The sequence below is a fragment of the Poeciliopsis prolifica genome, unplaced genomic scaffold (assembly GCF_027474105.1).
Source record: "Poeciliopsis prolifica strain line A6 unplaced genomic scaffold, Auburn_PproV2 SCAFFOLD002, whole genome shotgun sequence".
Classification (NCBI taxonomy): Eukaryota; Metazoa; Chordata; class Actinopteri; order Cyprinodontiformes; family Poeciliidae; genus Poeciliopsis; species Poeciliopsis prolifica.
In genome coordinates this window covers 2,982,501-2,996,466 of record NW_026562377.1, presented here as the reverse complement: position 1 = coordinate 2,996,466, position 13,966 = coordinate 2,982,501, and the positions used below count along the sequence as shown (strand labels likewise).

Genomic DNA, 13,966 nt, shown 5'->3' with positions numbered 1-13,966 from the left:
ATTTAAAGGAGCTAAATTAGGAAATCATATTTGATGTAGACAACAACTGAAAGTAAAGTAGTTAGTTGATTGTGGTATAAAACGGAAATATATGTGGAAAATACATAGTACTGCCCCTTTGAGGGTGACGCTCTATTCTGTTTTTAACTCTTCTAAATCTTGAATCTAAATGATTTACCTCTATTTATTAACATCTGTTTTTCTGTCTGTTTCTTCCGTTGTGTTTCATTCCCTGAACCATGTTTTGCCTTTCCCTTTCCTGCATTTTCTTTTCACTTTCCCGCTTTTTAACCCCTCCATCGCTGTAGAAGTATCGATATCAAGAAGAGGAAGGGGCTTCACCAGGTGCCCCAAGACTCCACCATCACACCTGCCATCAGCATCCAATGGGAATAGCCGGAGAGATAACGGATGGAGGGACCTTGGGGAGGGATGGAGGAACACTTGGAAGGGATGGAGGAACTCTAGGAAGAAGTGGAGGAACACTGGGGAGGCAGGGAGGGACGCTGGGGAGGGACAGAGGGACCTGGAGGCGAGACGGAGGCGGCATCGGGAGCATGGAGCGAGAACGGGACCGATCCCTGGGCAGGGACGGCTCCCTCGGTCATCATGGTGACCTGCGCGGGGCGGAGCTGGTGCAGGTGGCGGAGCGGCAGCTTTCCCAGATCCAACACGTCCACGGATACGTCACTCATACACACATCGCTCCTGCTCAGGTAACTCCAGGTGGCGCCCTGTGCGACTTTATGCTCAACGATTAGTTGCTTGAATGTTATTTTTTCATTTGCTGCTCACTATGGAATCACACCAACCCTGTTTGGTTCGCTCTAACCGACCTGGTTTAGTTGTCGTGAACTCTGGTGCAGTTCGAATGCGTATGTAAACGCCAATCGGCGCAGAGACCGCTCCAAAAGCAAGTTCTTGGTACAGCGCCCCCACAGGCGAGGAGGGGAACTGGTTTTTCAATTAGTTCAGTTCGCCTCACAGTGGAGTGTGAATTTGAACCACAGCAGCTGAAAATTTAACAAATGTTGCAAATTTGGTCCCAGTTGAACCAAGTTTAGAGGACCACCATTACGAAAACCTGATACTCCCGTTTAAAATGACAAAACTATATTTTTTATAAAAGTTACTACATCTTTAAAGACGTGACTTTCAAATGACGTCAAACATAGTGGACAGAGTCTGGAGGCCGGGTTGTCTGAATTCACCTTCAGCCACAAACTTTGTCTTTTTATCAGGAGAATACTTCTGCTCATCTGTGCTGAGGCTCCTGCCCCATTTTTCAGTTATAAAATCCTTTGTTTCATTGTCTTTGTCTTTTTAAATCCTCCGTATTTTAACACATCTACATCAGAATTAACACTGCATCTTTTCTTCTCTCCCACTTGCATTTATTTAGATTTTATTTCTACAGTAATTGGTTTTTAACCACTTGTAAAGTTAAATTAACATTAAAATAATGGCTTCCTATCAAGTTGATACCACTAACATGTTTAATTTCTTTGTCTTTGGCTTCATTTTCATCAGATCGTTATGTTCTTCTTTTTTAATGTTCTGGCATGTGTGGTGGGTTTCATTTGATAAAATCTCTATGTTTGGTTGAAACGCGTCTGTATTTGTTTGTTTTGGTACATAACAGAGCTGAGTGCGTTTTGTGTTTCTGTCTTTGCACTAATAACATTTCAGAACCAGCAGGTCAAAGGTTAACCAGGTGGAAACCTTTGGGCCAAAGCCGGAGAGATTCATTGTTGCAGGAAAAGTTGTTGTGCAGCTCCACCTTGTGACTAGAAACCACTCACTCCAAAGTCACAACAAATTGGTTTTACCTTTAAATTTAAACAAACTTATTTACTTTGGGGACATTTCGGAGAACTTGACCTTTATGATATCACAGCATCATTATCTCCATTATCATCAATGTTTTCTGCAGACTTATCACCTGTCTGTCTGGATAAAATCTGCGAGGAGAACTCCTCCGTCTGCGGTCAGCGTGTGTGTTTGCTGCTGGGATTTTGGGTTTATTTTGAGAACTTCTTCCCAGATGGTGTGTGTTTATTTGAATGTGTGTGACCACAGGTACTGGATCTGGCTTCTTTTAGTATGACAGATGGACCAGCCATCTTGTCCTCGCCATGTAAATGTTCCTTTTTCTGTCTCTACTCCCAAACATTCACTCACATAGTCACGCTCCGCATAACCCCGTTTACAAAAAACGCAAGTAGGGCCATGTGAAAAATCTGTGGTGTCCAAAAAAGACATAGAAATCTGGAATATTTATTTGATTAATGACAAAAAAACAAAAACAAATACAGCCTCCTGAATTTGAATCAGGTTTATTTTACCAGTTTGGGTGACTCCAACGCTCATTTCATGGCAGAAATCTAAACCTCGATGTGCTGCTCAGCAGGTAAAATCTCGTTTATTCACACGGACCCCAAATACCTGCACAGAGTTTTGTATTTTCATCAAATCGACTCGCTTCTGTTCATCCATAACTTCTAACCATGTTACATTTTTCATTTGTGAGAACAGAAAACAGTTTTCCGCTTCATCTCAAGCCCAGCAACTTTTCAAAATCTACTCTTGTCAGTTTTCTTTTCACATCCCAAAGCATTACTTTATTTTTCAGAGTGTTTCAGTTATTATTATCATTTTCATATGTTTTTGGCCGAGAACATCAACATTATCGTCTTTAATTTGTTTAGTGATGATATAATCATCCTAAATGTAAGTGCAGCTCAGTTGTTAAAGCTGCAGTATATCAGTTTTATTAAAACTTAAAATGTTTTTCACATATATGTTAAAACTGCCACAAAATGAGATGGAAAATCAGTAAAAAAAAAATATTAAATAAAATCAATTTCCTCCACCTCTTCCCTGAGATGCTCTTGCTCCGCTCCCGACCAAAACAACCAATCACAGCCAAGAGAAGGGTCTCAACGCTGTCAATCACCCTCGTGAACATGCCAATAAATAAGTTAATGGCGGAGAAACAACTTGCCGTTACAGAAAAACCGTTTATCCGCCAACATTGGTGGTCATGCTAACTAGCCTTAGCATGATTCTCAGTGCTAAGACCCTTGTCTTGGCTCTGATTGGTTGTTTTAGTCAGGACTGGTGCATTTCTTCAATCAGAGTAGGGAGGTGGGACCTAGCGCTGTCCATCAATCTCATGTAGGCGTTGCTAAATAAGTTAATGTCAGAGAAACAACTTCTCCTTACAGGAAAACCCTTTCTTCCTGTTATTGGTGACCATGCTAACCAGTCTTAGCATTCATAGCAGGTTCCTTTGACAAGGAGAACCATGATTGACAGCGCTAAGACCCTCCTCCCGGCTGTGATTGGTTGTTTTTGGTCATTTCTTCAGATTTGTTTAACAACCATGAGTCACATACCCCAACTTTGAGTGCTTCTTCTGACAAACTGTTGGGCTGTGTCTGTACACTGTAGGTAGAATCAGCTGAGGCACCATTTGATGATGAGGTGTGGCCTCACCCAGAAGGCGAGAGGCTGAATGAAGTTCCAGCCCCGCCTTTCTCCTCCCTGTATTCACAAAGCCACTCCTACTGTCAGGTAATCTTTGCTTTGTGGCCATTGCATGTATTCATGGCCTCAAACGTCATGCATGCCTGGTTGGTTCACAGTAATGAGCATGCAGTCATATGACTGGTTGTTATTAGTTTATTGCTTTGCTAGAGTCGGTGATGTTTGGATGTTGTTACACATCGTACAGTTACACCACACAGAGATAATTACAACAGTCCCAGTGATTTTATCAGCAGATGGAATCAGACAGGAGGGAAAAATGCTGACAATTATACAATGGCGTATTGGGGTCATTGTATATACACATTTTTCAAAATGAGCAAAATGCCAGCACAAAAACTCAAATTTTAAGATGAATCTCAAAACTAAAATAAAAAAAGAAGAAAATTTCTCAGAGCAAATGTTAGAAAAGTCGAAAATGTTCTACTTTTGAAACTCAGAAATTTCCATGTTTGTCCTAGAAAATTTCAGAGATTCATCTCAGAATTTCTGATATTTTTCTAGCAAGTTTTTGACTTTTCAAACTCAAAACTCAGAAACTTTCTGAGTTTTCTGGCATTAATCTAAAGATTTCTGAGGTTCAACTTTTGGATCTCAGAAATGTCCACATTTTTCTTTTTTTGTTGAGAAAATTACAGAAATATTCTTATGTTTTCTAGAATATTTTTGAGATTGAACTCAAAAGTTTGGCCCAAATTTATTCCTCCATTTTTTTTCTATCAACATTTATGTTATTTTTACAATACAATAAGAAAATATTCAAGCGATATGTTCAGCCCTGTTGGCATTTAAAAGTGGTAGATGTGTCTCTTAAAAATATATTGTATTTCTGCATGTATATTTTAAGATCTGGATGATTCAGTTATGTACATATTTGTTTGAAAAACACAATTTCAGTGATCCTTTAACTGAACACAGAGAGTGCATGTGAATGTTGTGTGATGTGACATTTATGTATTTAGTTAAAAATCTCATTTCATACCTAAAAGCTTTAAAATATTACATTTGGTTTAGTCTCTCTTGTTTTTTTAAAATCCAGATCAGTTTACTTCCTTTACTTGCTTTAGTTGCAGTTACAGTTTGTAACCTGCAGGAGGCAGCAGAGGACAAACTACAGCTGGGGACTGAATTAATTCACAAAACCAAACAGATTTAATAGCATACATTCAGACTGTAAGGACAGTTTTGGCAGGCTTTAATCTTCATTAATCGGAATTTATTGTGAAAAACATTAAGCAAAATTCATATAAGTAATTTCTCATGACAAATGATGAACGACAGTAAATGCCGACCGTAATAAGAAGTCCCTTGTTTGTTTTATTATTATTTTTAATATCTACGCTGCATGAAACTATGCTGCAGTGGTAGTTTTACTACAGACTGGTTATTTAGAACCAGCCTGTTGAGCAGGCGCCCTGGCAGTTTTTATAAATTGTTTTAAATAGCCCTCGTCTCCAATGTTTGCAAAGCTGGAATAAATCTTGCAGTGAAGTGTCGGAATGAGGGCGTAACGTGTCGCTGCACATTACAATGAGCACACATAATTGCATTGCAGGATGGGAAATTGCAGTTTATTTTAAACATATGCCACCGTTTCCAGGCTGTGAATGGTGCTGAATAATATTATTGGTTCCCGGGCCAAACATATAGCAGAACTCAGAAACCTTAGCGGCTTTTAGTCATTAAGATAATGCGGATAATTAGGAAGGAAGTAATGGACCAGTGAGCAAGGGAGTGGCGAAAGACGAGGGGAGAATTACAGGCGGCCTGATGCTGAGTCTGTCTCGAGTTAATCATTCTGCCAATCAACCGATTCTCCACTCCCCAAACGATCTGCTTCTCCTCCCACTGACTGAAACTGGCAGCCAAGGAGATTTACGCAATAGGTCATCTGACATAAAACTTTGAAAAGCAACCACTCTCTGACTCACTCTCATTACTTTTCAGTAATTAGGTTACATTTTAGTACATTTATTTGTCATACACAACATTGTGCCACTTTGATTTCCACTGAATTATGATGCATCATTTGGAAAGTTTCTTTCAAAATGCTTACAGACAGAGTTGGGTCGTAACTCGTTACATTTACTTAATTAACGTTTTTTGAAAAAATGTACTGATGGCGTATTTTCACTGCGCTGTACTCTTTGCTTTCACTATGAAGCATCTCTTTTCTTATTTCAGTTATATTTCTGGATTTCTTTACTCACTGAATGGAAAAAATGTTTAAACCAAAAATTCACTAGACAGACACACACCTGCAGTTTCTGTTAAAGTTTTATAAATTTCTTACAGACAGAAACTGATTTGGAAACATTTTCTTTGTCATTTTTTGTTACTTATATGAATTATTGTCATTTTGATCCTTAAAACACCAAAATTTCCACTTATTTGTAATGTGGCCAACAGTTTGGGTCAGTTTAACGTTTAAAAACACATTTCTAAGCCACGGTATACATATATAAGTTATATTAAGTTCATTCTAGTAAGCAGCATTTCTGCCCTTTGCTCTTGCTTGCTTGCTCTGGCGTATTCCTCTGTGTGCTTGCTATTTACTGTGACATAGCTTTGCAAAGTCGGTCTTACCAGAATCTGAAAGCGGCCTAATGGACGGGCTGGGGGGAAGCCAAGATGATTAGGAAAGCTAAAGGAACGAGTCTCTCACTCAGTGCTTCTGAAAGCACCAGGATCGGCTTAATAATGCTGATAACGGGGATATTTATTACATCTGTTGAGGTTTTGTGGGACAAACCCTGGTATATATTTACATATACATGCTAGACATTGAACATCAGTTACCTGCTGAATGTAACTGAAATGAGTCCAAACTGAGTGCTTACAGTTTGTTTAAACACAGCGTTTGCCGCTGGCATCCTGTCTCTGTAATGATAGAAGAGAAAATTTGGCTTTCTCAGCAGTGTGACATTAAACATTTATGGTGTGTGCTTTATTTAATTGCTTCTGAAATATTGATAGAGTTGCCATTCACTGGTTGACATTTGACTTAAGGGAGACAAGAAAAAGAAGTGCATGAGGGAGAGAGGTGCATTAGGGGTTGAGATACGGTCAGTGTGCCGCTGAACGCAGCTAGCTGCTGCGTTAGCCGCAGACAAGTTATATAATTCACTGGCTGCTGTTATGTGGTAATACAATTATAGCTTTTGTATCTGTAGCAAATAAAACTAGATATTCCCTGAATGGGTAATAAATAGTTAATGTCATTAAATAAATCTCAGAACACTTTATAAATTATTAATAATTGATTATTATGCATTAATTAAGGCTGAGAAGGAGACAAAATCTTTTCAAATAGTGAGACAAATTTGTTCTCACGTATATTTTTGTTGTACTAAACATTCAGATTTTTTAAAGCACAATAAGCATTTTTAAACTTCATTTTTCAGTCTCATTCTCTTAATTAATGAGTAATAAAGAATTATCAACAACTAATAAAGTGTCTATAGATTAATTGATAACATGTGATAAAGTGGTTCAGTTTGTATTTGACCCTTATTCTTATTTCTGACCACAATCTATAAAATATTACCTTACGATGCCCTTATTGTAGAGTTTTGTGTTAATTTTAGCTATAAATTGGGTGAACTTATAATCTTAGAGATGTTACCAAGTGGTTTGTGGATCTAAAGACTGAAGATTTGCAATCAGTCAGAATTTTATTGTATTCTTTGAAAACGTGACATTTTTTTTGTAAATAAACGGTAAAACAAGCTTTAGTGGGACGCTCCCAAAAATCATATTATTATTAATTTTTTCCTTCTAAAAACACCAAAGTTTGTACAAAGTTATTGTGTTACCTTGTAGGAAGTTTATTTCTTTGTTTCCAAATCAAAATCCTTTCAGAGGTAGTCAAACTGAAGCTAGCGCTAATGCGCTAATTCTTTAGCATTTTGCTAACTTTGAAAATGTTACATTTCATGAATAAATTTTAAAGTGCTCATTTTGTTTGATGTTTTTCAGATTGTGAGTAGAAATTCAACGTGTGTTGAAATTTTGATTCATGCTCTTATTTTGTAGTAGTTTACACAGGATTTCCGTTTCCCCTCCTCATGTTCTCCACCCCCAATACAGCATTTTAATCCCTAACATTTCAGAAAACTGCAATGAAAACCCTTTATTCGCATCAGAGGAGTCACATAATCAACAACAAATGTTGCTAGTGACAGAAACCATTAAGAAAATGACAGGAAGTAGTTGGAGAGTGACGGCGCAGTGTTTTTTTAATAATTTATCACTTGAAAAGACGTATTCATGTTTGATTTTGATTGTGTTTCTTATTTAATTGAAACACCACGACTAGAATATTGTGGGTTTTTTCTGACATTAGCAGAATATTGAAAAGGTTTTGTGCACATTTGTAACATTTCTAATGTAAATGCGGCTACTGGCACGGTGGCTAAGAGAGGAGTCCACATTTTTTGATCAAAAAGTTGGATCAAAGTTCGGTTATAACAATATCTTAACTGCAAAGTATTTAAATGATTTAAAAGTTGGTTTTATGACACACTAATAATGATACTAATAATGATAAAAAATTTCTTAAAGTGAATTTATTCACTCAGTGTCACTGAGTGCCGTCTTTGAAGCCAGCCACTCCCCGAGACACAATCTTTAAAGACTAATGTATAATTAATAATTGCGATCAGAAAGACTGCAGGGTATTGATGGGAAAGAGAGACGAAGCTGCTGGTTAATGGATTCAGATTTTGCCTTCGTAATGCCGTTACAGAGCTGTTGAAACTGCTTTCTTTGAGCGAGTATCACTATCGACGAGAGGAGCACTGAAAATCGCATCAGATCAGCTGATCAGAGAAGCAAGGCATCGAACCACCGGCCCACTAAATAGCAGCTGGTTGCTGTGAACTGCAGCCTGTAGCAATGACACAACATGAGGGAAAAGTTCTCACTCAATATTTTATGGTTTGTTTTAAATTCAGGTCCAAAAGGTTCAAATATTTATTACATTTAAAAGCATTTTAGTTTTTTATGGCGACCTACTAGGATGTTTTTTGATAGTAAGAAAGGACTAAATATGCACCAAAATCTCAAATTTTGTGATTAATCTTTGCAAGAAATAACTTTTAAATTGTTGAACTCCAGAAGTAAAGAAAAAAAAATGCAAGAAAAAAACCCTTTTCTTGCAAATCTGAGATCCAAAAGTCAACTTGGAAATTTTTAAACTCGAGAAATCAAACGTTTGTGGGAATTTTTTAAAAGGGTTTTAGATTAACCTTGGAAATTTACCAGAAAAAATCTGAACAATTTCTGACCGCCAAAGCCAAACAAATTTCAGAAATTTTATAGAAAAAAACTTGGAAATTTATGAGCTTCAAAAGAAGTTTAGAAGAAAAAAAATGTAATTCTGAAATTAATCTCAGAAAATCTATAGGAAGATTTCATAGCTCAAAAAGTCAAAAATTGCACACAAAAAAAAACAGAAATTGAGATTAATTGAATAAATTCTATAGAAAAAACCTGGAAATTTATGACAAACAAAATTTGGGAGTTTTCAAAAAAAATAAAAAATTAAAATTTTAAGATGAACCTCTGAAATTTTCAAGAAAAATTGGAAAATTTCTGGATTCTAGAAGTAGAAAATTGGCACAAAAAATAAATTCTAAGATTAGCCTCAGACATTTTTATGTACATAAAAAAAGTCCAAATAACAACACAGACTTGAATCAGCGCCCACTTTTTGCGTCCGTAAAAAACATTTTTCATTCACTGAAACTGACAGTAAAACATTTAAATGATCAGGTAATTTGACCCAAACTACCTGACAGTCTGAGAGCGCGGTGTTGACATGGAGCCGCCGATGCTCTTTAGTGAGACTTCAGACTCAGGCGACGTCCGCTGGCGAGACGCGCCGACCTGCGGCGACCTTTAGGGAGCTGCAGACGCGTTTCGTCCTCGGCTCGACTCGGTCCAGAAGTCTAAGTGTGAAACATCCCGTCCGTCCCGATGCGAGGAAGCAACACGTCAGTCGGGCTGCGTGTGCCGGGTGTATTTCCAGGCCTCTGCAAGGCTGTTGCCGCGGCAACGGTTCCCACAGAGACGCGGGGAGAAGCTGTGACAGGAGGGGGGGGGGGGGTTCCTGCCCCACCTGTGGCAAATCCACCTGGAGGCAAATCCACCGGGAGGCAAATGCAGCCGAGTGCTTGCAAATGTTAGCGCCTGACTTTGGGATTGTTTATTTCTTTTTTTACATGTATTATTGATCATTGTTATTGTTTTGATTTGTTGCATTTTGCTGTTTTCTAGTCGTTTTGTTTACTTGTTTACGCTCCTGTTTGACAGAGACAGGAGTGTGTGGGAGAACCGGGTGCTGCAGTCTCTGATAAACAGCCTTAGGAGAAGATCTCTATCTCTTCCACAATTTTGCACACACACACATACACACGCCCACGCACACACACACACACACACGCGCGTGCGCTGAAACACCAGATCCATTGCCGTGCATCTTCACTTCCACTCTGTTGCAGTTTCGGTGGAGGAAGGTTGTTTCGTGCATTAAGTCGTTCTCTGCCTTCCGTTGAACTCGACCTGCAACAGCATTAGAAAATGTTTGGAGTAAAAGATGCAGGGTGGTGTCACGTGATTGGCTGACTGGATCGTAGGGGGCGGGGCTTCCAGCGGTAATAATATCTGTCAGTAAGGGAGAGGACAGCATCGGGTTGCAGCTGAAATAAAAGACTGTAAAAGACAATTTGCTGAAAGACAAGAGAGATAAAGCAAACACAGGTCAGTGAGAGGCTGCCGAAAGAAACGGGAGAAATATGCAGAGTGAAGCGGACAAAAAGGAAGACTTGGAGGAACAGCAGAGATGTAAGAGGGAGAGGAGGAGAAGCAGAAGAGTTGGACAATGATTCCTGCTGCCAGCCACCTACTTCAGATGCTCTCATCCTCGAATGTTTCTCTCCACCTCCCTGGTTTCGTCCGCTCAGCCACCCATCACGCCCTCCCCGCTTCCTCCTGTATTTAATGGGCGAAGGCTCAGTGACAGGGGGAGATTGACTGGTCATCTTGGAGAGAAGGAGGGAAGACGGAGAGGAGAGCAGAGTGAACTCCCCTCAATAATCGATCCTCATCTCCTGCCTCCTTCTCTGACGGGGGGCAACAAGGAAGCAGAGAGACGGGAATCTGGACGTTTCCACCTGGGATGAAGGAAACATTCATGAACAACAGCAGGAGGCAACCAGGTGGACAAGAATCCGCCTCATTTCTTCAAATCTGATGAGAAAAACTGAGAATTTCTCCAAAAAACAGAAAATTCTTTTTTAAAAAAAATAGAAATCCGACTGCAGATTCTTTCTGGAACGAGGAATCGGGGATGAAACGGTGGAAAGGAGATAAAATCTAAGTTGGAGACGAACAGCTGGAACTATGAACTACATTTTTGGCAACAACACCCTGTACCCCCGCAGCTCCAGAGTGGGCGGGGCATCTGGAGGTCAAGGGGCGGGGCTAGGACTCAAGCAGAAGTTGGGACCGAAGCGAGGCTCTTCGGAGGAGCTGGCGCCTCCACACACTTCGTCTCCGTCCACCTCGTCTCCGGCCTCCTCCTCTCCCTCCACCTCCTCGTCTCGCTGGCAGCAGCTCCTCACCTTCTTCTCCAGGAGGAGCGCCTTCACAGATTGTATCAATTCCAGTCAGGTAACGTGGCGCAGCAGGTGTGTGTGTGTCTAATGCAGTGTCAGGGTCATTATAGATAAAAAAAATTAATAAAAGAAGAAAAAGCTGCACATTCCACAGTTTGAGATGAATTGAAAGAATTTTCTAGGAAAACTTTTTCGAGCTCCAAAAATTGCGAATTTGCTAGAATGAAACTCAGAAATTTTTTAGATTCATTTGACTTATTTTCTGGAAAGACACATGAACATTTCTGAGCTCGAAAAGTCAAAAGTTTTAGGGAGATTAATCCCAGAAACTGGAGGGAGAAATTTAGAGTTTGAAAAGTTTAAATTTAACCACAAAAAAAAAAGAAAAGAAGGAAGAGTAAATAGAGGCCATAAAACTTTAAAATTTCAAGGTTAATTTCTCACATTTTATTGACAAAGTTAGAAAATTTTCTGAGGTCATAAAGCCAAAAGTTTAAAAAGTTTAAACCTTTTCAACTTTTAGAGCTGTTATTTCTGAGTTTTCTTAAAATTTGCGAGTTTTTCTCTCTGACTTAGATTTCTAGTTTTTTTCTAGAAAATTTCTGTTACTTTTCTGAAAATTTTTCTACCAAGTTTTTGACATTTTAAGCTCAGAAATTCCAACTTTTTTCTAGAATCTTTCCGAGATCAATAACAAATATTTTGAGTTGATTTTCAATTTTTGGAGCTGAAAAGCTTCCAGTTTGTTTTCTAGAATATTTCTTATATTAATCCTAAAGCTTCTGAGTTTTTCCTCACAAATTTTCAACTTTTGGAGTTCTGAAATCTCTTATTTTTTCCCAGAAAATTTCTAGGATTAGACTTAACATTTCTCAGCTTCTTTTGGAGGTTAGAAATTTAAAGAGATTTTTCTATAAATGTTCTGATTAGTCTCAGAGTTTTTTTTTTGTAGAAATATATTTCTTTTGTTTCCCACCTGCGGTCGCCCTAATACGCCTTCATGGTACGTTTAGTGAAACTCAGAGGTTTTTGGGAATTTAGATAAATTGTTTAGAGTTTATGGGCAATAAGAAAATCTGTAATTCCTGTTTTGAAATGTGAAACTGGGTCGGCTGGATGGTTTCAAACTGAAGCTGAATCACGTTGAGGTTTCTGATGAGGTTGTCATGGAAATGAGACATGGAAATGAGACATGGTGTTGCCATGGCGAAGCTATCGTTTAGCGTAGCAATCTGCAATGAAATGACAGAAAATGAGATTCATATCTCGTCTCATTCAGAAAACCGTTTAAGATCATTTTTGATGCTTCTTTATAAAATATAAATGACAAATATAGAAATAGTTTATTTCTACTGGAGCAGTTTGAAATTTTTCTACATTGTAAAAAGTTTATTAATTTATTAGTAATAACTACATTTAAAATATTAATAATACATGTATTAATGATTGTAATACATTTATTATTGCATTTAATCAATGTATTAATAGATTTAATACAATTATTCATAAGATTATTTGTAAATACTTATATTGTTAGTTATAAGTATTTATAACATTACATTACCACTACAAATACTTATGTTAAATACTTATTATTTTAAATAATTAACAGGAACATAAATGCTTTGCTCCCTAATTTAATAAACACAAAATTGTATCAAGTATTTCTTATCTAATTTTATTGTAAATATTTAGTTTTGCTTTAATTCAAGTTTACTAACTTATAAGTAACTTTTTAGAAAAATGTAGGAGTTGATTTTAGAACATTAATTCTTCAATATGGTGAAAAAGTACTGGTTCTATTGGCAGATTATTTCCAACATAAAACTTGGGAATTTAATTGGCATAATTTAAGTTAAATCATTTAACATGTAGCTTAGCTTGAAAACACTGATATAAAAATAAAACTATTTGAAATGGTTCCTGGCTTCTGCGTTGTATTTGTTTCTTTGCTCAAACTGGCAGAAAACTTGAACATATCCAGCATTTTTTTAAACCTAGAAGTTCAAACCGCTGGTTTAAAATCAATACAAACAAATTGGTGAGAACCAGGTTAGGTTGACTTAAAGCAGGACGTTTTGTTTTACAGTGTATGCTCTCGCTATTAAATGAGACTCACAAATCCAATTTTTGTTTTTTTATGATGTGAAATGCTGCATGTGGTGCCGCGTTTCTCTTATTTCCTCTGAGGACAAACTGACCTGAGCTCTCTAAGCCATTATAAAACCTCTAATTAGCCATTAGCTTACATGCTGATGCTGGTTATTAACCAGAAGTAAGCTATCTGCTAAAATTACACTGCAAAAACACAAAATGTTACCAAGTATTTTGGTCTAGTTTACAGTTCAAGTACAGTTTCAATAAAACAAAACTAACTTACAAATAACTTTTAAGCAAGATATAGGAGCTTGTTTTAAGTAAATAATTCATTTTTTTAATAATTCAGATTTTTAAAAATAAACTATTCTTTAATACTTATGCAATAGCGCCAGCTCCACTGGCAGATTATTTCACCCATAAGAAAACATTCTTCCTTTAAATAATTTGCCAATTGAACTAGTAATTTTTAAATCAATATTAAGAAGTTATTTGCTTAAAATAAACATATATATGTTGCTGAAAAGTTATTGTGAAACTAAAATAAGCACAAATAGGTACAAATGATTATTAGTTTATCATAAAAATCAATATTTGTCCTAATTTAGCAAAAGTAATAAAATGTTATTTTTCATCACAGCTGTGCTTAAGATTAATTTGATCGTCTCGTTGTGTTGAATCTGAATCTGGAACATTGATTC

The 13,966-nt window shown here is 37.4% G+C and overlaps 1 protein-coding gene across 5 annotated transcripts in view; it reads left to right on the top strand.

Moving 5' to 3' along the window:
• The window catches only part of LOC129373265 (discs large homolog 1-like protein), a 113,555-nt gene that overhangs the window by 28,610 nt on the left and 70,979 nt on the right, over positions 1 to 13,966 (top strand). For 4 of the 5 annotated variants that reach the window (XM_055051124.1, XM_055051151.1, XM_055051160.1 and 1 more), the window contains 2 exons: positions 309 to 716; positions 3,454 to 3,576. In XM_055051124.1, coding sequence (XP_054907099.1) covers positions 309 to 716; positions 3,454 to 3,576 — 531 coding nt within the window. Of the gene's footprint in view, positions 1 to 308; positions 717 to 3,453; positions 3,577 to 10,170; positions 11,224 to 13,966 lie in introns of those variants that run through there. The other variant, XM_055051168.1, reaches the window with a different exon arrangement.